The sequence below is a fragment of the Vigna umbellata genome, chromosome 11, assembly GCF_029865625.1.
Source record: "Vigna umbellata cultivar VRB3 chromosome 11, Vumbellata_1.0, whole genome shotgun sequence".
NCBI classification, from domain to species: domain Eukaryota; kingdom Viridiplantae; phylum Streptophyta; class Magnoliopsida; order Fabales; family Fabaceae; genus Vigna; species Vigna umbellata.
In genome coordinates this window covers 26508921-26536658 of record NC_142175.1, presented here as the reverse complement: position 1 = coordinate 26536658, position 27738 = coordinate 26508921, and the positions used below count along the sequence as shown (strand labels likewise).

At 32.7% G+C, this 27738-nt stretch overlaps 3 protein-coding genes, 1 non-coding gene and 1 pseudogene across 12 annotated transcripts; 3 read left to right on the top strand and 2 right to left on the bottom strand.

Moving 5' to 3' along the window:
- The first annotated feature begins 3292 nt into the window (after positions 1-3292).
- Positions 3293-6027, top strand: LOC148191375 (uncharacterized). Its single transcript, XM_088101491.1, has 2 exons — positions 3293-3809; positions 5319-6027. Exons 1-2 carry the CDS (start codon positions 3448-3450, stop codon positions 5719-5721), a joined length of 765 nt encoding a protein of 254 aa, XP_087957617.1. The 5' UTR covers positions 3293-3447; the 3' UTR covers positions 5722-6027.
- A 614-nt stretch (positions 6028-6641) lies between these two features.
- LOC148191374 (sufE-like protein 1, chloroplastic/mitochondrial pseudogene) lies at positions 6642-8147 on the top strand (annotated as a pseudogene).
- Positions 8148-11339: 3192 nt separating this feature from the next.
- LOC148191373 (small nucleolar RNA snoR145) lies at positions 11340-11491 on the bottom strand. The gene has a single exon (XR_015783136.1). It is a non-coding gene; the product is annotated as a small nucleolar RNA snoR145 (small nucleolar RNA).
- A 3672-nt stretch (positions 11492-15163) lies between these two features.
- Positions 15164-18509, bottom strand: LOC148191372 (DEAD-box ATP-dependent RNA helicase 15-like). Of its 9 annotated transcripts, none has more exons than XR_015782894.1 (7): positions 18386-18509; positions 18234-18305; positions 18022-18127; positions 17827-17927; positions 17048-17370; positions 16104-16922; positions 15164-15372 (listed from the first exon to the last, which is right to left on the bottom strand). XR_015782894.1 is itself a non-coding variant. In XM_088101669.1 (6 exons), the coding sequence occupies exons 1-3, from the start codon at positions 18132-18134 to the stop codon at positions 17300-17302; spliced, it is 285 nt and encodes a 94-aa protein (XP_087957795.1). In that variant the 5' UTR covers positions 18135-18227; the 3' UTR covers positions 15164-15372; positions 16104-16922; positions 17048-17130; positions 17273-17299. The 9 variants fall into 9 exon arrangements, 5 of the variants coding, with proteins under 5 accessions (XP_087957795.1, XP_087957797.1, XP_087957792.1 ...); XR_015782896.1 differs by having other exon boundaries at positions 18022-18119; XR_015782895.1 differs by having other exon boundaries at positions 18022-18119; positions 18234-18462.
- Positions 18510-25879: 7370 nt separating this feature from the next.
- Positions 25880-26953, top strand: LOC148191371 (uncharacterized). The gene is made up of 3 exons (XM_088101380.1): positions 25880-25941; positions 26027-26284; positions 26374-26953. Exons 1-3 carry the CDS (start codon positions 25880-25882, stop codon positions 26951-26953), a joined length of 900 nt encoding a protein of 299 aa, XP_087957506.1.
- Positions 26954-27738: the final 785 nt, after the last annotated feature.

Here is a 27738-nt window from a genome sequence, read left to right as displayed (position 1 = left end):
AGACTCGTACCATGCTCATATTCCTCATTATACCATTACAAAATCTCCCCATAATACTCATATCATGTTCGGATGCATAAATTGAAATCCAATCTAATAAAATACAATCATCACAGAAATCATATAAAATGAATGTATAAATAAATTAACAATAATAAAATATCACTATAAATGGTCACCGGAGAAGAATCAAATGTTTGACGAATCAAACTCACCATAAACGCCTATACATATGACTAGTCACAACTTATTGGATTGGACCAGGGATGTACCAACTCCGGTTTTTAAGATTCCTCTATCCTACCATCACAATTATAATTCATAATTCCATATTTACCACAATAACATGAATTCATCAGACATTTTCATTCTAACGAGATATATTGCACAATAGTTTAACAGTACATAATTTGTTCAACAAGATTTAAGTTAAAAACTTGTCGAGTAGACTTCTAGGAAAGAGATGTGTGTCACAATGGACAACTTAAGTACCAAATATTTCCTTAGCCAAAGTGTTCCTCAACTAGTTTTAACAAATTTCTTATTTACAGATTCAAAATAACAACATATAATATTAACATAGAAAATAAATATACAGTAAGCATTAATAGTATTCACACAAAATTTCAAGACATGAATAGTAATAAAACAATACTAAATCATAATATAAAAGCTTAGAAAGGTTAGCTCCCCTACCTCTTCTCCATAATTATTTTTCTACTAGAAGTCGTTCCCCGAAAACTCTTCAAAATTTTACTCTTCTTACAACTAAAATTTCTTCCTAACTCTTTCTTCTCTAAATTTCAAGATTTCTCTCTTGATTCTTCCTCTCTTTGTGCAGAGTACCCTTCCCTCCCATGGCTATTTATAGGTAAAAAAATTTACTATTTAATAATTTTTTAATATTATTTATTATTTTAATATTATTTAAAAATAATATTTTAATCATCCACTCGATCAAATCTGATCTTAACTCCTTCCATGCTATGTAGGAATTCTTATCCTTTCAATTTTATTTTTTTATTTTTTTACTGTTCACTTTTTACTATTTACTTTTTACTATTCAATTTTCTTTAAAAAAATCCTAAATAAGTTATCAAAAATTTGAACATCTCCTTATAGAATTACTATAATTTTATATCCAAAATTTTAATTATATTTTCTATTTAATTATATTTCTATCCATTAAAATTATTATTACTAATAAAATGCTAAAATTTACTATTATAAATATTTTTCATGAGTCTTACATGATTCATCTGACCAATTCATCGATAACTCATTTAGTCAAAGTAATCCTAAACTCATCTAATCAACATATGGAATGATATGTCTAATATAATTTTTATACAATTGTAATTAATGTATTTGTAGTCTAGACTAATGTGTATGGTTAGACTTGAGGAATATTTTTTGCAATACTCATCTAATAAGTGTATGAAAATACTTATTTAATGTATATTTATAGACTCGTCTAATAAATGCATTAACAAACCCTTTGAATATGTATTGTTATACTTGTCTCATAAGTATATGGACACATTAATATAATGTGTATAGCTAAACTCGTCTAATTAATGTATATTTAAACTCATCTAATGCATATTGCAATACTTGTTTAATCAATGGGTGAACAAATTTGTCTAATATTTATTGATAAACTTGTCTAATTTGTGTATGAAAAGATCAGTGTATCTTATTTTGTTAAACTCGTCTTATCAATGTATGGACAAATTGATATATCAATGTATGTACAAACTTATTTAATGAGTATTCTTAGACTCGTCTAATTAATGGATGAAATGACTCATCTAATGATTTTTGCTAAACTTGTTTAATTAGGATATTGATGAAATTGTATAATGGGTGTTTGTTCAAACTGGTCTAAAGTGTATTGTAAGACTTGTCCAATTAATAAATGGACAAACTTGTATTGTATTAATAGGCTTATCTAATTTTTTTACAGATAAATTTGTCTAATGTATATTAATAAGGTTATCTTACCATTGTGTGTATGTTGCTGGTAGACTCGGCTAAGTAGTGTCTAGACAAACTTCTCTAATGAGTATTCCAAAACTTCTGCAATAAATATATGAAATATTTCGGTTAATGTTTTTTTTATACATGTTTATGATTGTATGACCAAACTCGTTTAATGGGTATTGTTGACTTGTTTAATTAGTGTATTGATAGATTTGTTTCATGTTTGTTATTAATGTTTTTTGTTATATTTTTTTAATCAATGAATGAATTAACATGTCTAACCTTTTATTTCTACATTTGTCTAATTATTGTATGGACAAACTTATCTAATGTTTATTATTAGACTTGTCTAATGTTTTTATTATACTAATTGAATTAGTGTATGGACAAATTGGTATAATGTGTATTACAAGATCTGTTTAATAATATTTGTTATGTTCGTTTAATTAACAAAGGAAATTACTTGTCTAATTTTTTTTACCATACTTGTCTAATTAGTATGGGTAGAATTATCCAATGTATATTATTAAACTCGTGTAATTTTTTCTAAACTCATCTAATTTATATTATTAAACCCATCTAATTTTTTTCTAAACTCAACTAATATATATTTATAAACTCATATAATTAATGTGAGTTTAATGTATGTTTTAATACTCATTTAATGACTATATAAATATAATAATAATATATTATAATATAACTAGTTTATTAGTTTTACATTTGAAATTGAAAATAGTAAAAAATAAATTAAATAATGTAAAATAAAAATTATAATAACAAGAAGTATGATATTTTTACTAAAAGTATATACTTTCAACTTTTCAAATTAACAGAATACAATATTTTAATTTCTTATGTTTTAAATATAATTATTTAAAACTTTATACGGTACATTACAAATATTTATTAGACAAATTTAATTATTACATACTAAGAAGAAAAAGAATATTAAAAATAATAAGACTATTTATATTATTATTTTATAAAAAATCATAAATATAATTTAATATAATAGATTTTTTAATTTAAAAAATTTAAGAAAAAAAGTTGAAAAAGAAAACAAAAAGATAAGGAATATGCCGCGGATTAAAGTCAAGGTCCCCCAAAACCAATGATCATAAATCTTTTCTCACTAATTATTGTGATATTTCAGTGTCATCACTCTTCATTTCTTTTTCTCCCTTTTGTTTTTCTGTTCATCTCTATCCTTTTTATATACTTTTCTCTCTTCAAAACTGTAAAGAAATCAGAAAAATCCAGCCAATTACCTTTTTTTTCTTTAATAAGTCAATAAAGCAAATTATCCACATCATATTCCCCTTTCCTCTCTGTGATTTTTCCATGCACTGATTTTCCCGGAAAATGAAAATTTCTCCTTAGATTTTCCCGAAAAATGAAACTTTCTCTTTAGATTTTCCCGAATTCGAAGTTCGTGGGACAAAAAAAAAATCCAAAACTTTCATGGCCCTTCTAATCCACTCCCCGGAAATATCTGTGGCTCTCCAAATTGCTCCAAACCCTAACCCTAGGCCGAGCAAAGTCCACAGCTTCAAACCCCATACAAAGAGCACATGGATTGGGTCAGCGCGCGGGGTGAGAATTTCTTGCAAAGTGAAAGATTGTGCAGTTCTGGATTTGGGTTTGGATGAGAACGTGAATTCGTACGGTCAATTTTCGGTTCCTGTGAAGCCAGAGTCGAAGCAGACCAAAGAGAAAGAAGAAGAGAAGCAGAATTACCATGTTAATGTGGGATATGCTATTCGAACTTTGAGGGAGGATTTCCCTGATCTCTTCTACAGGGAACTTAGCTTTGACATCTACAGGTTCGGGTTTTGTTGCCTTTGTTTTTTCTTTTTTCTGCGATGGTTGTTGAGTATAGATGAGCATAGAAGGACAGTGTAAAATTAGTGATGCTTTTTGTGATGGTTTTGTTGAAGGTTCATGATTTCCCCCACTTACAAACTCGGGCTATTGTTCAATTATTAGATTCATATACATATAGTGGTTGAAACTATCTCTAGAATTATAAATTAATTAGAATGCACTAACTTTATATTAATCATAAAACTATAGACTTCTTTTATAATAATTTAAAGAATTTAATTAGAATGTACTGATGGTGTCAAGAATTTTATATTATCCATCAAATCACATATTGACATAAAGTTTGTTGGGTATAATATTTATTTTTTTGAAAGTCATTCTTTGGATGATCTATGATTTGTTTGTAGGGTAACTGATTGTATGAAAATTAACCTCTCACTTTAAAAGTTATATTTAGGATGACTTCTTATTGGTTAATAATATAAAAATCTATACAGAACTTAAACTGTTTAGTTTATGTGGTATGACTTCTATCAAGTCAGCACATTGTCTTTATGTAGTTTAAGTTGTATGACACTTCTAAATTGTCATGTGATGTCCGTCATTAACATAAGGTTGGATGGATGATTAAGATTTACTGCCCTCAGTTATCACAATAAGTTACTGCTCTTTCACTGTATGCCTTAGAGTTCTCTATCTTAATCTTTAAGGTTAGGTATCGTAGAGGCTTGGGGGACTGATTGCGTGTTTTTATTGTTGTACTTCTGCTCTTGATTATCAAAATGAATGCTGCTAAAATGTCTTATTTTTGGTACATTTAGCTTGGTGTTTGGTTAAGTCTGTTGGAGTTGTACTTGGTTAATACTACTAACTACTCATGTCACTTTATGTTATTCCAAAGGTAGTTGCACTTGTTTAAACAACTCTCAATTGAAGTCCTTAGCTTTATTAAAGTAATCAAGAAGAACAAGAAGAGACCCGTAATCTTTTATTGAATCAATTAACTAGACGGAAACTTCCATTGTGATCCCCTTTTTTCTACTTTATATTCTACAAGGGTTGGCTACTTCATATGATCCATCAGTAGAATTATGAGGGGATTTCTCAACCATGAATAATGCCTATCATACGTGTTCAATATTTTTTCATAGACATTTGAACACAAACAGAATCAGTAAGTGGTTGTGACTTGCTTGGTCTTTTTTCACTGCCTAATAGGTCGAACAAGGGTTACGCATATTTTAGCATTCTATATTTGGAAGGTTGAAGTAGAGGCAAAAGGTTCTTCTCGAGGGTCTTTGTCTTTGTTTTGACCACTTTTTTTTTTTCTTTCTAACAATCCTTGAACATGGCCCTAAACCTCTTTCCACTGCCTGCAGTATATATGAAATCAACTGTGATTTTTCAGTAATGTGTATATCAGAGGGTCCTATATGAGAAGTCTACAAAAATTTATTATTTGTTCTGTTATGCTAAATATGCAGACTAAAATGTCCCCTCTTTTTCAGGGATGATATTGTGTTTAAGGATCCAATGAATACGTTCATTGGAATTGAGAATTACAAATCTATCTTCTGGGGACTACGATTCCATGGCAGGATATTTTTCAAAGCTTTGTGGGTTGACATAATTAGTGTATGGCAGCCTGTTGAGAACGTCATCATGGTTCGCTGGACTGTTCATGGTATCCCACGAGTTCTATGGGAAAGCCGTGGTAGGTTTGATGGAACCTCTGAGTATAAACTTGACAGGCAGGGCAAGATTTTTGAACACAGGGTTGACAACATTGCTACCAATTCACCTCCTCGGTTCAAAGTGTTTAGTGTAGCAGAGTTAATTCAATCTATTGGCTGCCCCTCAACTGCAAGACCTACCTATTTTGAAACATCTTCACATCCCGAGAGAACGTAATGTTGCTCAGGTTCTTCAAAAGTTTTGATGTAAATTGTGCATATTATGTGGTAAACAAAACATGGAGTTAGATATTATTATCTTGCTTGTCACATAAAGCTGTGAGAAAAAGATACTTTGCCATTGATTTGGTCTCATGGTGCTCAATACTGCTGATAGCCGTTATAGGGTCATTGTTATTTGTAACAAGTTGAGTTTTAAAATCCCTGTATATAATGCAATTGCTACTTATGTCTAATGGCTAACTTCATCTGTAGATCCACATAAGCAATTTGTGTACTGATGCTGTATTCATATTCATTTTCATCCTTGTTTCTTACATCTTTTTCCGCTTAAATTAAATTAAATCAGAAATTGAATTTAAGCTCTTGTTCTTAACTTGTACATGGCAAAAGCCCAAATGGTGATTAATCTGGCACAAATTCACGGGATTGGAATCTCTTTTGGGGCATTGCTCACCTGAAATACTATTTAAATTTCCAAATTCTGGCTTTCATTTTAATTTACTGAAGAAGAATCAACAGAATGTAGCACCATTTTAATTTATTTTAAAAAGTTAACATACCGAACAAATTGCGGTGTTATTTCTAACTTAATCACATCCCATATGCCAATGAAAATAATTAGTTTACTTGGACTTTAAAAAAAATTATGACTTATAAAATTTACTTTTTATTCTTTATTAATACAAAACACCAATACTTATAATATTTAATATGATAAATAAGAAAAGAAAAATATAGAATTGTATGGAAATTATAAAATGATTTATAAAAATATCAATAATCTTCCTAATGTACTTTTTTTTATGATTTTTAAAATTTTCTTAAGGCACTAATTATAATTAGCAAGACTCATCTATCTTCTCACTTTGGTTTGGAGTTCCAAATAGTAACATAGGGGTGGTAATAGGATTACACTATTCTTAGGTCAGGAAAAGCCTACACCAATGAATGAATGATTGTCCCTGTCTCTCGGTTACATTCTCAATAGCTGCTACTATCTTCTTCAACCATGGCTACCAATTCGATTTCCTCATCCTCCTTTCGATTTCTCACTACCAGAATCCCTCACTCCCTCTTCCGCAGAACCCCAACTCTCCTTCCTCCTCTAACAAAACCCCTCTTCTCTAAATCCATCACCTTCCAGAGACTTCCATCATCATCTCCACCGTCATCATCATCACCGTCATCATCATCACCGTCATCATCATCATCACCGTCGCCGTCTTCCACATCCCTTCAACCCATCGAAGACCTCCCTCCGAAGCTCCAAGAAATCGTTCACCTTTTCCAATCCGTCCCCGAACCCAAGGCCAAATACGAACAGCTCCTCTTCTATGGAAAAAACCTCAAACCCCTCGAACCCAACTTCAAAACCAACGACAACAAGGTCCAAGGTTGCGTCTCCCAGGTCTGGGTCCGAGCCTACCTGGACACCAACGGCCACGTCGTCTACGAAGCCGACTCCGACTCCGTCCTCACCAAAGGCCTCGCCGCGTTGCTCGTTCAGGGCCTCTCGGGTCGACCCGTCAGTGAAATCATTCGGGTCACACCCGATTTCGTCACGCTGTTAGGGTTACAGCAGAGCCTAACCCCATCAAGGAACAACGGGTTCTTGAACATGCTTAAATTGATGCAGAGAAAGGCGTTTATGCTGTACGTGGAAGCTGAAAAGGGTGGTGAGTTCACTGAATTGAAGTCACCCGAGTTGAATTCTGATAGTGTTGTTGAGAATTCTTCAAGGGGTGGAGAAAGTTCTGAACTTGGTGAGGGTGATGTTGGTTTGGATTCTGAGGGTGGTGTGGAATTGGGAGGGAGGGGGAAGAGAATAAGGGAGAAGTTGCAGAAGGAGCTTGAGCCTGTTGAGTTGGAGGTTGAGGATGTGTCTTATCAGCATGCGGGGCATGCTGGGGTTAGAGGGAGTGATGGAGAAACGCATTTCAATGTTAGAGTTGTGTCTAAGGAGTTTGAAGGGAAGAGTTTGGTTAAGAGGCATAGGCTTATTTATGGCCTTCTTCAAGAGGAGTTGGAGACTGGACTCCATGCCTTGTCGATCGAGGCCAAGACACCGGCTGAAGTTGAAGGATGAGAGTTCATCAGGCTGCAATGAGTTTGGAAAGGTATGAGTTTTGTCTGTTGAACCAAAATGGTGCTCTGTATTTGTCAGAAGGGTGATTTCTGTTTGTTGAAATATACCGTGATGAATGAAATTGTATGGATTTAGATTTGTTGAAGCTGAGGCTTCATTCCAATAATGTAACAATTGTCATTTATAAACAGATGGATGACAATGTGGCTTCTAGGCACAATTTGGGTAACTGCTATATTGTATTCATTCACCATTTTGTTTTCTGACCGAAGGCTGATTGTATCATTATGAGTAGCATTTCTCATTCTAGAATAGAGGATAATGTTTTGTCACAACACATGGTTTCCCATTATGCTGTTATCAGTTGCAAATTTATAATTGGAAACAAAAATGAGATCATTAAATCACTATTTCGAGGCATTTAGACCCTTTGTGTGTATGCGCATGATATAGTAAGACTTCATAAATTTCATTTGATAAAATATCATTTTTTCCACATTGTTCAGGGCACAACTATAATTCTTGTAGTTTGAAGCTCTTAATTTTATGCTCTTCATACCCCTTGGATGAATGGACAGTATGTAGTATTTTTGCCTCGGTTAGTTCTTTTTTTAACATTTGGAAATGCATTTCTCTTTCATTTTAGAATGAGTTGCTTAACTCTGGCTGATCAATATTGTTTGTATCTTGTGCTAGTGAGAAAATAAAATTAGATTGTTATGCTATTTGTGACTTGACATATAAATGTTAGAATTGAGTAGCATAATGTTTATTTTGGATTAAACTAGGAGGGGTGAATTTGGTTTATTAATAAGAAATGTACTTCCAAAAGATCAAAGTTTAATTAAAATCATTTCCTTTATAATATCAACGAACAGGGAAAGAGAAGATTACACAAGATACTTTATACTACATAAGGTACTTTATACTGGTTTATCTAATTGTTAATCTCTCTGAAGAAGGATTAATTTAAAAACTACAATAAACCAAACTCACATTTACAAAAGAAAGAGTTTGGTTTAGAAAATACTTCTTTAAAACACAAGAAATGGAAGATACATTCTTTAAATCACACAAAGAATGAACCATTTCATTTGAGTAAGAAACAGTTACTCTTTGCAACAATAACAATTCTCCATCACCAAACCAAATAACTTACTTGGTGAAAGCTGTCCTTCTATTCATATTAAGTTTTTCAAAATCTCTTTTCACATATAAAGAGAGTTTCTCTAGCACTCATAATTCTAAACCTCTAAATATCTAAATGAAAAGTTATTTCAAAATTAGGTTTTACAAAATATATATAGACTATCTCTTTTGAAAATTAAGTTAAGAGTTTGAATAATCAAGTCACAATTATGACTAATGACTAATAATCAATCTGAAAAACATGATTTTATCTAGATAATCGATTATTACTGACTATCAAACTTCACAATACTTTTAACTCTTAACCTTCTAACTTTAGTATCTTAAATGTACAAATTACATGACTTGAAGAGTTAACTTTGTAAGTCTTTAACACAACTCTTAGATCCAAACATTTAAATTTTAATATAACTCTTTAAATACAAGCTTTCTTTAACTCTATCATAAGTACTTGATATTTGTAATATATTTCGTAGACATTAGAATAATTACTGGTATTTATAGAAATTGATTTATTAAATTCTTTCTTGATATAGGAAGAATGATATTTGTAATATATTCCATAAACATTCGAATAATTTCTGGTATTTGTAGAAATTGATTCATTAAATTATGTCTGATCTAGGAAGAATTTATTGTAATTATAAAAATGAAGAAACAATTATCCATAGGATCATAGTTATAAAACGTTGGTCTGACCCACAAAAGTTTGGTTAATTTACAGAGTAGTATTATTATTTTTTATGAATTTGTGTTGTTATCTATAGCTTTATTTTGAATTTAGTTATTTTACCATAATGATATTTTGAAATTTAAACAATAAAATCTCATTATCTTGAATTCTGTCTTATGCATAACATCATCTTATTCGAAACTTTATCTGTTATGACTGAAGAAAGTAAATTGAGGTTAGATTTATCAAATGAGGGGTGATAGAAATAGGTTAGATATATATATATATATATATATATATATTTTCAGTGTAGCTTAGGTCAGTCAATGATCCAACCGGCAGATGATGGATCATTGATGGAGTTATTGGACCAGTTTAGGACATTAAGGTTTCAATTGTGTAAAAGTTTATCTCTTGAAAAACAAATTGATCAAAAACTGTCTTTTTGAAATAAAAAGGTAGAGTAAATGTCATTTGCTGGACTGAATTTTTCACCAATTTGGTCAGAGTTTCAGCTAGCCATTTGTCTCTGTTATTCTTCTTCCAAAGAGAAGAATTTGGCTTTTATTGCTATACCACTTGAAGTTACGTGGAGCCTAGTAAAAATACATAGAACTTGACTTTCTACGCACTTCCAGAAAATCAACTGGCTAAGTTTTCTCTGTTTCATACTTTCTCTGAATTGCTCTAGGCTTCAACGTACGTTATCTGTCAGGACATGAATCACTTAGGGTGTGTTTAGTTGGAGGTAATTGGGGGAGAGTGATTGGGGGAGAGTGATTGAGTGGATTTGAGGGTGATTTTTTTGTGTGTTTATTTGAGGAGATTTGAAGGTAATTAAGAGTGAATTTTGGGTTGAAGTTTGTGAGAATTAGTGTAGAATTTGATTGATGTGACGATTTTAAAAAATTAATTTAATTAGTAGAAATTAAAGATTACCAAAATGTCCCTAGGTATTAAAGTAATATAAAATTATATTTATTAATGTTATATTTAATTGTAAAAATGTTTATTAAAAATTAAAAATTTGGAATAATTATTAAAAATAATTTAAAAAATATAATTAAAACACTTCTGCTACCACCTTCCTTTCACAAACCTTCTCACTCAGATCTCTCCTTCACACACCAAATAGCTACCTGCTTTCGCTTTTTCAATTTTTCTTGTTTCTATATGCTTGGAAGGTTGAGTAAAAAAATGGTGAGTATATGGAATGTTGATGAAGATTGAGATTGGTGTGAGAGTTGTGAGAGAGAGAGAGAAGGGTGGTGGGGCCAGAGAGAGAGAGAGTGAAGGATTTTGGGGAGTTAGGAAATATTTGAGGGGTACACGAGATATTTTGTCTAAATCCCCTCCAAATCGTTGCTTTCCCCCGGGTGACGAAAAAGGTGCCCGTCTCGCAATTGCCTCCTATTCCTTCCGCGCAGTTCTTATCAAACGAACACGACATTCACTTCGTTTCTTCGCTCCCCAATCATCGTTAACAGTAAATTAACCCCATGTGAACACAGCCTTAGTGAATCCATTTCTAAAACAATGAAGAACCTGATGATTTCGGTTAAAATTTTCCTAGATTTGCTCGTGATTTCAGAAGGTAATTTATTTCCTCCGGTAGAAAAAATAAATAAAAAACGGAGTGGACTTTTTTTCACACAAAACACACGATTTATTAAGAAAAATATAAAATTAATTTTAAAGACAAACATAAAATATAGCCGAGGGTTCAAGACGCACCAAAATTGAAGAAAATTTGGGCATCCTACGATTCGGCGAATAACTATGCGAAGGAAATAGAATTTGATGGTTAGAGAGGCCTCAACAACAAGAGTAATCGCCCCCCTGCTGGGACCTTCGCATTCCTAATACTAACAAAAACATAATAATGTAAGAAAATCATCCTCAGAAGTGGATCCAATCGAAATACGGGAACACTTTCGGAGTTGAGATGAGATCTGGATTCAATCTCCGAAGGCAAACTTGAATAAAAACGCACCGACTTAAAGCGTTTCCTCCATAGGAACCTTCGATTCCATTCTCAATGCAAATATACGAATTCTTTATTAAAAGAAAAGAAAAACACAAATAAAGCGCCGGGATGATGCTCAGTGAATACGAACCACAAGGGCGAAACGTATCATATTGCGGAACGACCCACAATCGATGATTATTTCCCTGTTTCTCTTCATTGCATCGTATTTGCTAAGCGAAACGAATTGAAAAGATGACAAATCAACCGAAAACCAGAATTCCAGAGAACATTGATGATGAATAGATTGCGGCGTCTGCAACCCTAAATTTTGCTCCCAATAAGAGTCACAGTTCCATTGTAGCTTATTTTATAGAGACCGTTTTGGTCCGAAACCCAAACCCTCAGTGCCATACTTTTCAAATTTATTTTATTTTTCATTTTAATTCCTAAAATATATATTGGGCTGGTTTTGCTTGGTCCAGTAAGGGTTCTGTTTCACGTAGGAGCGGTGAGTGAGAATTAGGTCATCACTCAATTATTTAGCACCCCTAAATTTTTCTCAAATTATATTTACTCTCGTGTATTTTTCAGTGTTAATATCTTTCTCTATAAATCAACATCATACTTTTTCTCTCTCTCTATATATAAAAATTAAAGTTATCAGCAAATTTAATTTAGAGTTGTAAATGTTTATAAGATTTTACGATATAAATATAAGTATATAACTTATTACTAAAGGTTTTAATAATAAACCAAGTTTACAAAATAAAATATCTAAAAATATATAAATAGAATTTTTTTCATGTGCTAGTTCAAACTTGGTAAAATTTTAATTTGTGATCATTAATATTACAAGGAAGAATTACTAGGATATTAGATGTTGAAATACATTTATATGTAATGAGTCTTTGTGATGCCATTAAAAAAAGAAATAAAACATTTGAACAACTAATTTGTTTATGTAACAACAATATTGTAAAAAGGGATTTCACAAATCTTTTGAATTTATTTTATGTCATCTTGTGACTAAACAAAACAATAAGTTTTTGATGAAAAAATCATGAAACCCGTCCCGCTGGTTTCTCTCCATTCCCATAAGTGGATGTAGTAATATCTTTGATTCATATTTTCATGGTCATAGTAGTGTAGTGGTTTTGGTCGTGGTCGTGTTAGTGATAATGGTTGTGGACATTATCATAAAGAAAAATTCAAAAGAGACATTTTATCATTAGAAGTAGAACAATAATGTGAAAAGAAAGAAGAAAAATGTGAAAATAATAACAAATAAGATGAAATTATAAGTTATTATTACGGTGGTAAACGCATGCCATTTTAGTCGTACTTCTTGTACACCAAAGTATCTTAAAAAATAATGAGAAGAACATGGAAACACACTTTGCTTATGAAGATGGTAATTTTGATTATGATCATATGGATCTCACTCATCTTGATATTGTTGCTTTCTTTGGTAAACCATATGGAAGCATTGATTATCTCAATTGATGGTGGGAGTGTTAAGAGATATATTTTTTTGGTTGAATCTCACCAGAAGTCCCTATTTTGGTCCGAAATCTTAAATAGGTCCCTTTTCTTTATGGCGTATCAATTGGGTCTCTTTTATTGTAAAATTGATTCAATTAGAGGCCTGCCGTCAAATTCAACAAACGACCGTTTAAGTGTTGATTACGTGGCATAGTCACAATATACATTAATCACACGTGGCATTACAAACGAATTTTGTATTAAAAAATTTGAATGCAGAGAGGTGTAATCAGCTTTTTTGAAGGGCAAAGTGGAAATAATTAAATCATGTTTTTTTGCAGGAACCCAATCACGAGTTTGCCCAACATTTTCACCACTGCAAAAATTCCCAAATCAAAAATCAGAGAAACCGTAATCAGAAAACTAATGATTTTTACCTGAAGATGGCTCTTCATATGACACAAAGTAAGCCCTAAAATCCCCATGAGTTTCATTACCGTTTTGGGTGTTGCCTCTATAGAAAAAAAATTAGCTCTTGGAATCATTCAACTAATGAATCATGAAATAGGAAAAGACAAGCAAAGAAAGAATAAAAAGATGAATCATTCAACTAATTGCTACCTCCAATTTCCACAAAGCTCAAGCACTCCAAATTCAACAGCTTAACATCCGAGGATTCCAGCCACACATGTCAGCACCAAATCTCAAAAAAAATGAAAACTCTAAAACCAACACTCTCGGTCGAAACCATAAGCATTAGTGGTAATTTTTCCATTGAAGTTGTAACATGTATCACAGTATAGATCACCCACCAATAACCCACCGTTTACAGAAGCCGTCTCACAAACTGAAGAAATGGAACAAAAGGGTTCAACTTTTTGAGGGTGAAAGTGAGATCTTTCAAGCGCACATCCATTTAGCAAAGAGGCATAGTCTTAACGGTGGAAGAGGAGACCAGTCCTCACGACTCCGACCGGTTATTAAGGACGACGTCAACGCTGGTGATCTTGGTTCATGCCGACGACGTCGCAGGGAGAGACGAGATTTCTCTCTCGCACGCAAAAAGGAGGACGAAGTTTGGGCTGCTCCGTCCGGCGTGGGTGGCATCGTCGACGACACTCTTGGTCGGCAAAAGGAAGGCGCGACAGAGGGTAGGGACTGCCGCGTTGGAGGTTGAAGGAAGAGACGTTTCTCTCTTTTTTGTTTCGTGCATATCCCTTAGGATTTTAGGGTTCTGAAGAAGAAAATGGATTTGCCCTTTTTGCCCTTGAAGAGATTTGATTTAACCTTTGCTCAATCCATTTTTTAATACAAAAGTTAATTCAAAATGCAACGTCAGATTAATGAATACTCTGACCATACCACGTAGACCAAACTTAAACGGCCATTTATTAAAATTAACGGCAGGCCCCTAATTGCTTCAATTTTACACAAAAAATGACTCAATTGATACACCAAAAAGAAAAGGGACTTATTTAAGTTTTCGGACCAAAATAAGGACTTCTGGTGAGATTAAACCTATTTTTTTTTCTTTTTATAAAATGACAGAAGAAGTTTCTATGTAATGAAGTTTTTAATTTATTTTCATATGCCTAATGTTGTTATCATGTATATGCATAAGGATCAATTTTTTTTCTTTTGTATTATAGAATGAATGTCACTACAAAAATCTGGAATTTTACCAGAGTTTTTTTTTGTCATTTCCGACAGTTTTAACCTCTGGTAAATACCTTTCTCGCGGTTGGGAAAATCACTGGAAAAAGCACCGTCACAAATATTTTCCAACGGTTTTGTGTGTAACCGTTGTTACTAGCGGGGGTTTTGTGTGTAACCGTTGTTACTAGCGGGGGTTTTGTGAAAACCGCCGCTATTTGCGGGGGTTTTTATAAAAATCGCCGATAATTTCTAAAATTCAGCAAAACCACCGGTACTTGTGAGGGTTCCCCAAAACCGCCGGTAATTACTGAATTTTCCTAGTTGGGGTTTCCAAATCGTCGGTAATGTAAATAATTTAATCTTTTTTATTATTCAGATGAATTTAATGATCATAAAAAATGTTTTAATAATAAACTGTAATCTAAAACCAAAATTAAATGTTATTATATAAAATAAAGAGTAAATGTTAGAAATACAATTAATTGTTCAACTTAAAAATAACATGTTCAATCTTAAAAATTACAATAAACATTTTCTAAATTATAATCATCAATTTGTATTTCTTCATTGTCTTCATTACCTTCATCATTTGGTACACTTCATCATTTGGTATAATTCTTTGTTCATATACCTATGATATAAAATAATAGTTAGTTGTTAATATATTAATGGTATGCATTAGCTTTATTAAGACAAAGTGATCAATATATGTTCCACTCCTAAGTAAAGTAACTTTATTCAAATGAGAAAAATATCATAAAATATCTATATCAGTGAGAAAATATCGTAATGTATATATATCAATGAGAAGATAATTTCTAATTGTTAATATATTAATGTTAGAAAGTTTCATTTCATGTTTACCAACAATTTCCTCGTGTCATTTCATGATAGAAATACAATGTAAAGGAAAACAAATTAAATGAAGATTACAGTCAGAACATTCTATTAATGAATTTCGCTCCTCGTACACTCAATTGAAGATTTAGAAAAATATTTGATTGAAGAAAGAAGTCAGGACATTGGTTTTGAAAAAACATTGTGAATATTTTATGATTGACAATAGGAAAACATACTTCTATTACGTATAAACTACAAAGGTGAAAAAGGAAAAAAACAAAGTATGAACATGAAATTATGTCCAAATAACAAGCATTAAAAGATGGTACATAGTTTAAATTTGGTCCTCTAAATTTAACAAGAAAAAGAAATGGAAACAGAAAAAGAAATCAATAACTACAAAAAGAAGTCTCCAAAGCCAGTCAGAATTTTCAATTAATATAACTTCTGCCATTCAACTTCAGGACCATATCAGAGTAAAGAAAGACAGACACTGAAATAGTCCAATGCTTTTAAATTTACCTGACAGAATACGAATGAGTTGAAAATAAGTGTATTCAATGTCATATCAAATCTGGGCCATGAAGATGAAATGCTGCTTTTGCTCTGGTTTGTAGGAACCATATTACGACAAATTGATATATAGATTGTCCCAAGATATTCCTCCACATCACATTACTGATGAAGTTTCCTTTCCTACCAGCAGTTTAGTTTTAAGTTCCACATCACACTGTACCATGATAATTTAGTTTTAAGTTCCAGAATATATGGATGATGCAACAGTTATTTTTTTGTTTAAAAATATGAAGAATAAGAAAACGAAAGATTATATCCTGCTTCACAAAACACTTAAATGCGTCTTTTAATTTTCTTCTTGTTAACCATTATTGATCACACATTTACTATAAACCTCACCTAAAGTGCAATTTATATCTTACTAGCAATCCAACTATTTATTAAGATGACATAAACAACTCTAAAGCATGAGGAAAAATATAACTCCACTCGTCTAACAATATTTTAATAATTGAGAACAAATAATTAAGTAGGGATAATGACATATATGTAAAACTACTAATAAGAATAAGAGATCATTGATGGAAAAGCATGAGACAAATAGTGGTGTCCATTGATACTAAGATTGTTGTATGACAAGTCACTGAATGATAATCACAAAACAAAAACGTCTTTAGGAATACCAAACTGGAAATATAAACTGAAATTATGCATGAGATACAAGTATAAAACAAAAGAGTTCATGTGTATCACAGAAAATTGAGTTGGGTCATGTTAGCTAGAGACTTTGGGCATTCACTAACAAGAGTGTTATTATTGAGCCTCCTGAAACAATTTTGGGAAAATTTTAGCATTAAACATTAGAGATTGATACTAAAAATGGATTCGTCTCAAGATATCATGAAAGCAGCGTGAAAAATAGTTAATAGTAGTACATAAAAGTAACATGCCTTATGTGTCTGTTCTTCCTTTAGCTTTGCCACACGAATTTTCTCTATTGATGCCTCTATGTTTGTTCTCATATGTTCCAACGCTTAAATTAAACATGGCATGCAAAAATGAAGCAACGTTATTTCATATTTCACTAATTAAAACTATGAGGAACAACTATTATTCATGCAAAAGGAAACAATGACACTCTTCATTTCTGCAAAGGAAAATTGATACACAGAAACCTGCTTTCTTTGGTCTAGATGTAAGTTTCATCTCCAATCCCAGACTTGTAAGCTGACGCTCCACATCACGAATTTTAGAATAGTTTTCCTCAATGTATCTGAAAACATGTTTAAAAATGAAAAAGAGATAATTCAGTGGTTATAAAAAATAGAACGGCTTCTAATAGGATATATAGCCAATCTCATAATACTGTCACTTTAGTATGATGTTGTGCATTCAAGAGATTTTTAAATATAATTCAACACACTTAAGTCTAAAATTCAATATGTTGTACGAGAAAACTAATTATATTGATGTATATTATAGGACTAAAGTGAGTTTGGAGAACAAAATAACAAATGATTACCAAAATCCAAATTTGAAAGCACGGTGAGGAAACAAATTAAGGGCGTCAAAAAATTCATGGTGGAAGAAAAGGCAGATTACATGTTTCATAACAATAGCTATAATAACCATTACAAGTTTAAAATGCTCCAAAATCATTCTAATAACAGCAGCCACAACCACAACCTAGAAAAGCAATAACTGTAAATGAAAGATAAAGATAGTTTGCCTTCATAAGGATGCTCAAATCCCGAGTCCACAGTAGCCCGAAGTGGCTCTGGTTTCAGAAGAAAGTCTCTGAATCCTGAAATGTGAATTCCAACATAGCCCCTGCAAGAGAAATTAAAAAAAAGGAAGATCAATACCTAAAAAAACGGCAATCGTAGATTTATTATGCCTTAACTCAAGAAAATTGTACACTTACTTCTTGGTAGCTTCGTCGTTGACTTTAGATCTGACGGAGTCGGGAGCCTTGTCTTCTTCCTCCTCATAGTCAATAAGCTCTTCCTCATATGCTTTGTCCTTGGTTTCTCCCATTATTTGCGAATCACGAAGTTAATTAAATCAAAACTTGAAACGGAATATTATGAAAATTGAGTGGATAAATTGAGCTAGGGTTTTAGAATAGGGAAATACCTGAGAGATGAAGGATCGAAAGGAAGGTTGGAAGGTTGGGTGTTAGGGTTAGAGATAGGATTGACAGAGAGACTGCAAAGTAAATTGTTAGATGAAAAAGAATTTGGGAAAAAGAAACTAAGAGAGCGAAACCTCCACGGAAAATGGTTGACCTTCTCTATTGGTTACAGAGTCGTGAAGGAGAAGAAGATCAAACAACTCTTTTTTAGAGAAAATGAAGAGACAAAGGGAAGAAGGTCAGATAAAAAATATAAGCGGGAAAAATGAGGGATGGAAAATATAAGCGGCAAAAATATTTTTAATTTATCTGGGGTTTTTAATAAAGCTGCTGGAATTTTGTAAGGGTTTTTATAACCGCCAAAAATAAACCCTAGTTACATCACATTATTTTTTTGTAGTGTGTGTGAACTGAGTGTATGAAGAACATTTATTATTATATAAATCTTATGTAGTAATTGTTATAGAAGTGTGAAGAGAGATAATCAAATAACAATATTATACACTATACATATACTACAAATGACTATATTTTAAGATAATATACTTATTATGTGTAAGAATGTGAAGTAGGATTTTCGGAGATGACGTTTTATACTTAATTTTATATCATTAGATTAAGTTGAATAAAAATGTGTATGGGAGAAATTATAAGCATTCTCTAATGGCTTGTACTACACATATATTAATACAATTAAAACACATGTCATTATAAGCCAGAAGCTTATGAATCAAAATGAATTTCTTGTTTGGCATCATTGGTTGGGTCATTCTAAACCTACCATGATGCGAAAAATAGTTGAAAACTCATGTGGACAATAATTTAAGAGTAAAAAATTTCTTCAACCCAATGATTTCTCTTGTACTGCATGTTCACAAGAAAAGTTAATAATAAGACCATCACCAGAAAAAAATAGAAATGAGTCAATCTCATTTTTAGAATGAATACATGGTGACATTTGTGGTCCAATACATCCATCATGTGGATCACTTAGATATTTCATGGTTTTAATGGTTGTATCAATTAGACTGTCATATTTTTGTTTATTATCAACTTCCACTCAAACATTTGCAAAGTTATTAGCACAATTAATCAAGTTAAGCACTCACTTCCTAGATTATCCAATTAAGAAAATTCTTCTTGATAATATTGGTTAATTCACATGTCATACTTTTCATAAGTATTGTATGCCAGTTAAACATCCACTAGCACATGTTCATACTCAAAATGGACTTCTAGAATCCTTAATAAAACGTTTAAAACTGGTTGCAAGACCATTGCTTATGAGAGCTAATATTTTAATGGCTACTTGGAGATATGCAATTTTGCATGCTACAATATTAGTTCACATCAAGCGAACAAGTTATCATAAATACTCTATTATGCAGTTGGTTTTTGGTTAACAACCTACTATTTCTCATTTAAGAATTTTTGGATGTGTTGTATATGTTCCAATTTCCCCACCAAAAAGGACTATGATGGGTCATCAAAGAAAATTGGGAATATGATTCTCCATCAATAATAAAATATCTTGAACCATCAACATGAGACTTATTTATCGTCTGATTTGTCATCAGTCATTTTGATGAATAAGTTTTTCCAATATTAGGGGGAGAAATAAAAAAATTGGAAAAATATATTGGTTGGAATGAATTATCATTATCTCGTGTTGATCCTCATACAAAAGAATCGAACTAGAAGTTTAAAGGACAATTCATTTACAAGATTAGTCAATCAATTACCAGATGTTGTTACTGACACAAAAAGGATAACTAAATCACATATACCAATTGCTAATGCTCCAAGTAGAATTGATATCAATTCATAACACGTTTGTAGCGTGGTAGGCTCGTTGAATCCAAAGACACACTTGAAGTGTGATTGGCTTATTGGTCCCAAAGATAGAAACTCTCGAATGAGAAAAAGGAGCTAAAAGGCAAGATGACCTAATCGAAAAAGTGGAAATCTCAAAATATTTATTTGACATAATTAATGATTCGGTACCAGAAGAACCTTAGGTACATGAAATTGTTGAAAATAATGATATCTCAATAAATTATGTCATGAATGAAATGATATTGAACCAAAATGAAGTCAACTTTGGCGAGACTTTTTCATATAATATAGAGATGAATGTTATAAGTGACAATGAAGATCAAGAACCAATGATCATTTTCAACAAAGAAATGATTGACCAGAATAAAAAGATGCAATAGAAGCATAAATAGATTTCCTTGTTAAACGACAAGTTTTTGGACCTGTAGTTCACATACCCGAGGGTGAAAAACTCGTTGGGTACATATGGATGTTTGCACAAAAACAAAATGAAAATGATGAAATTTTTAGATATAAAGCATAGTTGGTTGCTCAAGGTTTTTGTTAACGGTCCTCGACAAGTGTACCGAATATAAAATGGTAAGTCTAAGTATTGTTTCCCAAGAGACTCGTGTAATATTAAATAATTGTATGATTAATAACTCATTTAGACTAAAGAAAAGTACATGAATTTACAAACTATGTGCATACAAATAGATTTGCAACGAATAAAAGGTGAACTTTGGTAGTTAGAGACACTTAAGAATGGAAAAAGGGTAGAAATGGTATGGAATGACATTACTAGGGGTAGATTCCAGTTTCACCCTTGTTCACACACAAACTCATATCCTCTCCATCAAACACTAATGTCAACCCACAATAACACTAAAACCCTAATCCTTTAGGTGAAAAAACATAGGTTTCCCTATTAAGCATCAATCCCTTAATCACTTAACAAGAAAAACTCGCATTAAGATCTAGGGTTTAAAACAACAAATGGTTCATGTTCCATCCCTAGATACAAGCCCTCATTAGGCCTTCTGTTTCAAGTATAAGTTTCATAAGATTCATCTTAAAACCCTATAAACCATAAATCGAGCCAAAACATCCCCATTACATGCAAGCATTAAGAGCGAAAACAAGAAACTAGCATTTAAAGGAAAAGACATATATATAATCAAATCATTTACAAGGTACACAAAAAGTTCAATGGCTACAAAACCCCCCAGCAAGATGAGTTTGACTCTTTATTTCCATGGAGAGTCTCAAACTTCCAAATGATCATGGAAGAAGATGGAGAAACTAAAAGGAAGAAGGGAGTGTTTCCACGAGCCCTGACAACCCTCCAAGCTCTCCTCAAAGTGAAGTCGCGCTTTTAATCCACCAAAGACTCGGTTTCCTTCGAGTTACAAGAAGATATAGGGAAAAACTTGGCACATCAGCATCATGCCGCTCAACGTAGGTCTTTGTAAAATCCAGGTTTTCTCTCTAGAGTGTGCTCGCCTAGCGGTGGATTTGGGCGCTCAACATTGATCTCTCTAGAATGTGCTCGCTAGTGACAAGGAGGTGGCGTCCAACGCCACTAGGACTTTAAAAGCTTCCCTTTCTGGTGTTCTTCTTGCTTCTCTGGGTTGCTAAGCTTTCTGGTTTGATAATACAAAATTAGCTACAAAAAGTGGGGATTATATATATAAATTAATAATCATAGCCCAAAACACAATTATATACAAAAGGAAGATAAAAGTGAGGATTTAAGTAAGTAATAAGCTATGGAGGAGATGATTTTGTCAATAAAATGAGGCTTAGATAATGGTAAGAATTAACATTATCAGTTTTTCACAAAGACCTAATATTGATTTTTGAAAATACATATTCACTAGTATTGGGTGCAACAAGATTTTAATATTTGATTAACCTTGTTGCACAAGAAGGTCTGCATTTACATTTAATGGATGATGTTACAACCTGTTTATACGATTCTATTGAGAATGATATATTTATATAAAACTTCCTAAAGGATTTAATTTTTCCAACAAAGCAAATTCTAAAGAGGATTATTCAATAAAATTGAACAAACCCTTTTATGGATTAAAGCAATAAGAATATATATGGTATAACCATCTTAGTGAGTATTTGTTAAAAGAAGGATATTTTTCCTTATATTTATATGAAAATATTAGAAAATGAATTTTTCATAATTGTTGTTTATGTAGATGACATAAACATAACTGAGAAGGATCTTAGAAATACAAAGTTTTGTCTGGGATTACAATTTGAGTATTTAATTAAAAATGCTTTTTATATATCAAAAGACTTGTATAATAAAGATACTTAAGAGATTCTATATGCACAAGTCACGTCCTTCATATACTCTTATGGTTGTGAAGTCGTTACATGTTAATAAAGACTCTTTTAAACCTCAAGAAAAGGACGAAAAACTTCTTAGTCCAGAAGTACTATATCTTATTATTATAATAAAACTAATGTATTTTTCTATTTATACTCGACCTAATATAACATTTGCTATAGTTAAACAAGATATAATTCTTCACTTACAAGAAGATATTGAATCGAAGTAAAACATATACTTTGTTACCTTAAAGGTAATATGAATATGGGCTTATTTTATTCAAATGATTAAAAATTAGATCTAATGAGTTGTGCAAGTTGTTTATCAAATCCTCACAATGGTTAATTACAAACAAAATATTTGTTCATATGTGGTGGCACAACGATTTCATGGCGATATGTAAAAATAACCATAACAACAACATCCACAAATCATGCAAAATTTTAGCCTTACATGAGGTAAGTCATAAATGTGTTTGATTAAGGCTTATAATTCAAAATGTGCAACAAACTTGTGGTTTATCTAAAAGAAAGATGGAATCAACAACCATATATGAAGACAATAATACATTGTGCAATTGAAAGGATGATATAAAGATCTAAAATATTTATTCATCTAGAAAATTTGACATATCTATTTATAAAGTTTTTGCTAATGATAATTTTTGAGTAATTAATTCTTAAGATTGAACTTTATTGTTTTAATGATGCGAGTTTATGTGAGAGAAAGAAATAAAATATGTGATAAATAATATTCTATTGAAAAAATAAAGAATAATGTATCTTTTCTTTCACTAAGTTTTTATCCCAATGATTTTTTCTAATAATGTTTTAACAGAAATTCATTTTTTAGTAATGTTTTCTATGATTGTTCATTAATTTGTTACATTTTTTTACTCATTATTCTTTATTGAGATTTGAATATTTATATTAACTATTTAATTTATATATTTTTTAATACATATTATATATATATATATATATATATATATATATATAGGTTTAATACCCAATGTTGTCCTCACTTTGGGTCGGAAATCTCAATTTAGTCCCTTTTTATAAAACTTAGTGTAATGTATCCTTACTTGTAATTATGTGAGTCTATTTAGTCCCTTCCGTTAAATAGAGGCAAACGGAGTTAATGGGCTGATGATGTGGCAGTAGTCACTGATTAGGTGTCAACACGTAATTGAGATTGTGCTTACGTGTTGTTAGGGCACATGATTTTAAAGTTAGGGTAGGGCACCTAATTGGAAATTGGGGGATAAACTGATTTGGGGGTGATTTGTTGCAGATTAGGGCATTGTGGTGTGTGCGAAAGAGGACAGAGGCAGTGATCGCGGGAACCATTAAGTTTAAGAGAAACCATTTGTCAGTGGACGACCATTCGTGGAGATCGTGTTGGTGGGGTATCGAAAAGCGACTTTCGAAGGTGCGTTTATGGCAGGTTTTGTAATGTGTTGTGTTGGTTTGGGTGTGGTCCCCCCAGAAGTTTTGATTTTTGTATGGTTTGTCTGTGTTGTGTCCCCCATTGTCAGTGCATTTGCTTTGTTTCTGTTGCGCCATTGTCGTTGTGGTCCCCCATGATAGTGTGTGGTACTGTGTTGTGGCATTTTTCTTTATTTACTGTGATAAATGTGGTTTTGCTTTGTTTGAGTTGTTTATGGTCTGTACAGTGGTATGTTTATGCTTTGTGTTTTGGTTAGATATCATTTGGGTCAAGGGTTAAGCATAGATTAACTGTGAACAATTTTTATATTAGATAATATGGCCAACTCAGACATTGAAGTCGTGTTTCACCATGGAGGGAAATTTGAGAATAATGGGACATTTGGATATCACTATGGTCAAACCACAACTTTAAAAATAGACCCTGACCGTTGGAGTTATTTTGAAATATTAAGCATTCTAAAGGAGATGGGTTATAGGAATGTAAAGGACTTATGGTATTCATTGGGTCGTGGTCCTGTATTAGAAGATTGTTTGGAACCTTTATTAGATGACAAGGGTGCTTGTCATCTGATCAATATTGCTATGTTGAATGGTGAAGCTCACCTTTATGTTATACATAGGGTGTGTGAACCTGAGTATCTTCTGCAGTTGGAATACTTTTCTGAACCCCAAATTGATAGACCTAGTGGTGAAGGACAAGTTGAGAGAGAGAGTGCTGATTTGCAAGTTGATAGACCTAGTGGTGAAGGAGAAGTTGGGAGAGAGAGTGTTGAAAAGGAAGTTGAGATAAAGATTGGTGAAGCAGATGTTGAGGCAGTGGGTGAAGCAGAGGTTCAAACAGTAGCACCTGAGGTAGAACCTGAATCAGAAGTTGATCCAGAAATGATAGAAGTTGAGGTTGATGTAGAACCTGAGGTAGAACCTGATGTAGAGGCTATGGTAGAAGTTGAGGTTCATGTACAACCTGAGGTAGAACCTGATTCAGAAGTAGCCCCACAAATGATTGAAGTTGAGGTTGATGTAGTGGGTCATGTAGAGGTACAGAGTGATGTTGGTGTGGAGGCACAGGTTGAGGTACAGGATGTTGGTGTGGAGGCACATCTTGAGGTACAGAGTGATTCAAATGCTGAGGGAAATGGTGTGAATGTAGACGTCCAGTCTGATGTGCAGTCAAAAGTAGAGGGAGAGGTAGAGGGTGAGGCAGAGGGTGAGGCAGAGGGTGAGGCAGAGGGTGAGGCAGAGGGTGAGGCAGAGGGTGAGGTAGAGGGTAATGGAGTAGAAGCTGATGAGTATGATGTTAGAAGTTGGAATGGGTCCGAAGAGGATGTATTGAGTGACCATGGAGATGAAGTGGGATTCGATATTTTTGAAGCTACTAATGAAGTTCAATTTGGTGGACCTAGGGGTTTATCTGATAGTGATTGGGAATCCGACAGTTTGAACAGTGTTGTGGAAAGTGATAACACAGATGATGACAGGGATGACTATGGGGATTTTGGTGTTTTTTTCAATGCCCAAAACTATGGAACAATATAAGTGGGAAGTGGGCACGTACTTCAGTGAAAAAAAAGATTTTACAGAAGCTATAAGATCTTATGGAGTAGAAAATGGTAGAAAATTAAAAGTTTATAAAAATGACAAAAGAAGAGTGCGTGTCAGATGTTGTGGGGCAAAAGGGAAATGTCCTTGGAATGCATATTGTGCATATAAGGCAGCTGAAAAAACATGGCAGCTTGGTGGTGTGGAGATTTCTTCAACCATCACATTTATGTCAGATCAACAAAAAGTGAGTAACTTACTATTGCAATTTTTTTTTATCTTTTAAGCCTTCATGTCTTTTATTTTAACTTGTATACCTTCATGTCAATAGGGACTTTTACCAGCATTACAAGAACTTCTCCCTGGTGTGGAGCAAAGGTTTTGTGTTAGGCATATCTATGCTAATTTCAGGAAGAGGTTTCCTGGCCAGATTCTAAAACGTCTACTATGGAAGGCAGCAGCATCAACACACCCTCAAACATGGGAAGCAGTGATGAGAGAAGTTAAAGAGGTGAATCCAGACGCCTTTAAATACTTAATAGCCATTCCACCAAGGTATGTCAATCCACATGCCATTGTTCCTATTAATTGTTCTTTGTTTTCATAGCTGATATTTTGCACTTGTTATTTGTGTAAATAGATTTTGGTCACGGTCAAGGTTTACAAGTAATGCTGTTTGTGACACCTTAGTGAATAATATGTCCGAAGCATTTAATAGTGTAATATTACATGCAAGAGGTAAGCCTATCATCACAATGATGGAAGACATTCGTCTGTACCTCATGAAGAGATGGGCAACAAATAGAAACAAAATAAGTACATATGAAGGTACTATTTGTCCAAAGATTAAGAAAAGATTTGACAAGGAATTGCACTTGACTAAATACTGGATCCCTAGGTATGTTGACATCACTACATTACCATTTCACTTCTTTATGTATTCAATTTTGTACTTTAAACAGTGATTTGTGTTTTAAAAATTTGCAGTTGGTCAGGACAAAAAATTTTTGAGGTCAGACACATTTCAATGATGAGTGACAAGTATGTGGTTGACATAGATAAACTGGAATGCAGTTGCAGAAAGTGGACTTTAACAGCTATCCCATGCTGTCATGCACTAGCTGCCATGACATTTATCAACATCAATGGAGAAGACTACGTCCCACATTGGTTTACAAAGTCAACCTACCAAGAAACATATATTCCAATCATCTATCCTGTCAATGGTCCTCAGCTATGGGAAAAGACTTCTCAGCCTGATGTTTTGCCTCCAAGTAAAAGAGTGTTGCCTGGTAGACCAAAAAAGAAGAGAAGGCTAGAGGCTTGGGAGCTAAAGAAGGATGAGACACAACTCAAGCAAAATGGAACTCGTAAGAGATGTTCCATATGTAGACAGCTTGGTCATAAAAGAAATACTTGTCCACAAGCTCCTCCAGCAAACCGAACTCAATATCAATCAACTCAGCAAGCTGAAACCCAACCTGAACAAAGTCAGCCAATTACTGGACCAAGTCAGCTTACTCAATGCGTTTTGGAACAAACTCACCCATCTACAACACAAGTTTAAAAGTGATGGCTATTTTGTAATCAAAGACAAGTATTTTGTTTAGGTTAAGTATGTTTAGCTTAAGTATGTTTAGCTTAAGTGATGGCTGTTTTGTAATCAAAGACAAGTATTTTGTTAACTGTCAGACGTGCATTTGAAGTCCACTCTGTAATTCCAATGACAGATTTTGTTTTCTTTATGATGTAATCATGAATGGTGTTTGGACCTTTGGCATATCAATTTCAATGACAGATTTTGTTTCGAAGTGCATTTAACAATTCCATTTTGTCATTATATTTTTATCAGAGCTTCTGTTTTGATCACAGCTTCTGTTTTGGTGTTTGGTCATAGCTTCTGTTATAGAACAATTTTTTTGGATTAAAACAATGCACATATACTTCTTCCAATCACTGAAAGTCCCTTCTTATACAGAACTCTCTTTTTGGATTACAGAACTCTATTTTGATTAAAACAATGCACATATCACTCAGAATTTTATTGCCAGTTACACACCACTTCCTCATTTTATGTTGTATCTATCAAACAAAATGTAAATTCAAACCATAATTTCAGATGCTTGAATTCAAATTTCACATTCATTTCATAACATCATATTACAATTTGCCCAAAGTGCTCTTCACATAAACTATCTAATAGAACACATCATGGACTTTTAAACAAAATACATAGAACAATAATGTTAATCAATCCCAGAAAACATATCATTGTTATTAACATCTTCTCCCTTTTCTGACATTCCCTAACACATTTCTCCAGGCTATTAATCTTCCTCCTTTGCCTTCCAA

Excerpts from the sequence above, each read along its gene's own strand:
- LOC148191375 (XM_088101491.1), top strand. The coding sequence starts at position 3,448 with ATGGCCCTTCTAATCCACTCCCCGGAAATATCTGTGGCTCTCCAAATT. Across the intron at positions 3,810-5,318 it reads CTTAGCTTTGACATCTACAG|GGATGATATTGTGTTTAAGG; the intron begins GTTCGGGTTTTG and ends CCTCTTTTTCAG.
- LOC148191372 (XM_088101666.1), bottom strand. The coding sequence starts at position 18,134 with ATGGGAGAAACCAAGGACAAAGCATATGAGGAAGAGCTTATTGACTAT. Across the intron at positions 17,928-18,021 it reads AACGACGAAGCTACCAAGAA|GGGCTATGTTGGAATTCACA; the intron begins GTAAGTGTACAA and ends TTTCTCTTGCAG. Across the intron at positions 17,371-17,826 it reads ATTTGAGCATCCTTATGAAG|ATACATTGAGGAAAACTATT; the intron begins GCAAACTATCTT and ends ACATGTTTTCAG.
- LOC148191371 (XM_088101380.1), top strand. The coding sequence starts at position 25,880 with ATGAGAGAAGTTAAAGAGGTGAATCCAGACGCCTTTAAATACTTAATA. Across the intron at positions 25,942-26,026 it reads TTAATAGCCATTCCACCAAG|ATTTTGGTCACGGTCAAGGT; the intron begins GTATGTCAATCC and ends TTGTGTAAATAG. Across the intron at positions 26,285-26,373 it reads ACTAAATACTGGATCCCTAG|TTGGTCAGGACAAAAAATTT; the intron begins GTATGTTGACAT and ends AAAAATTTGCAG.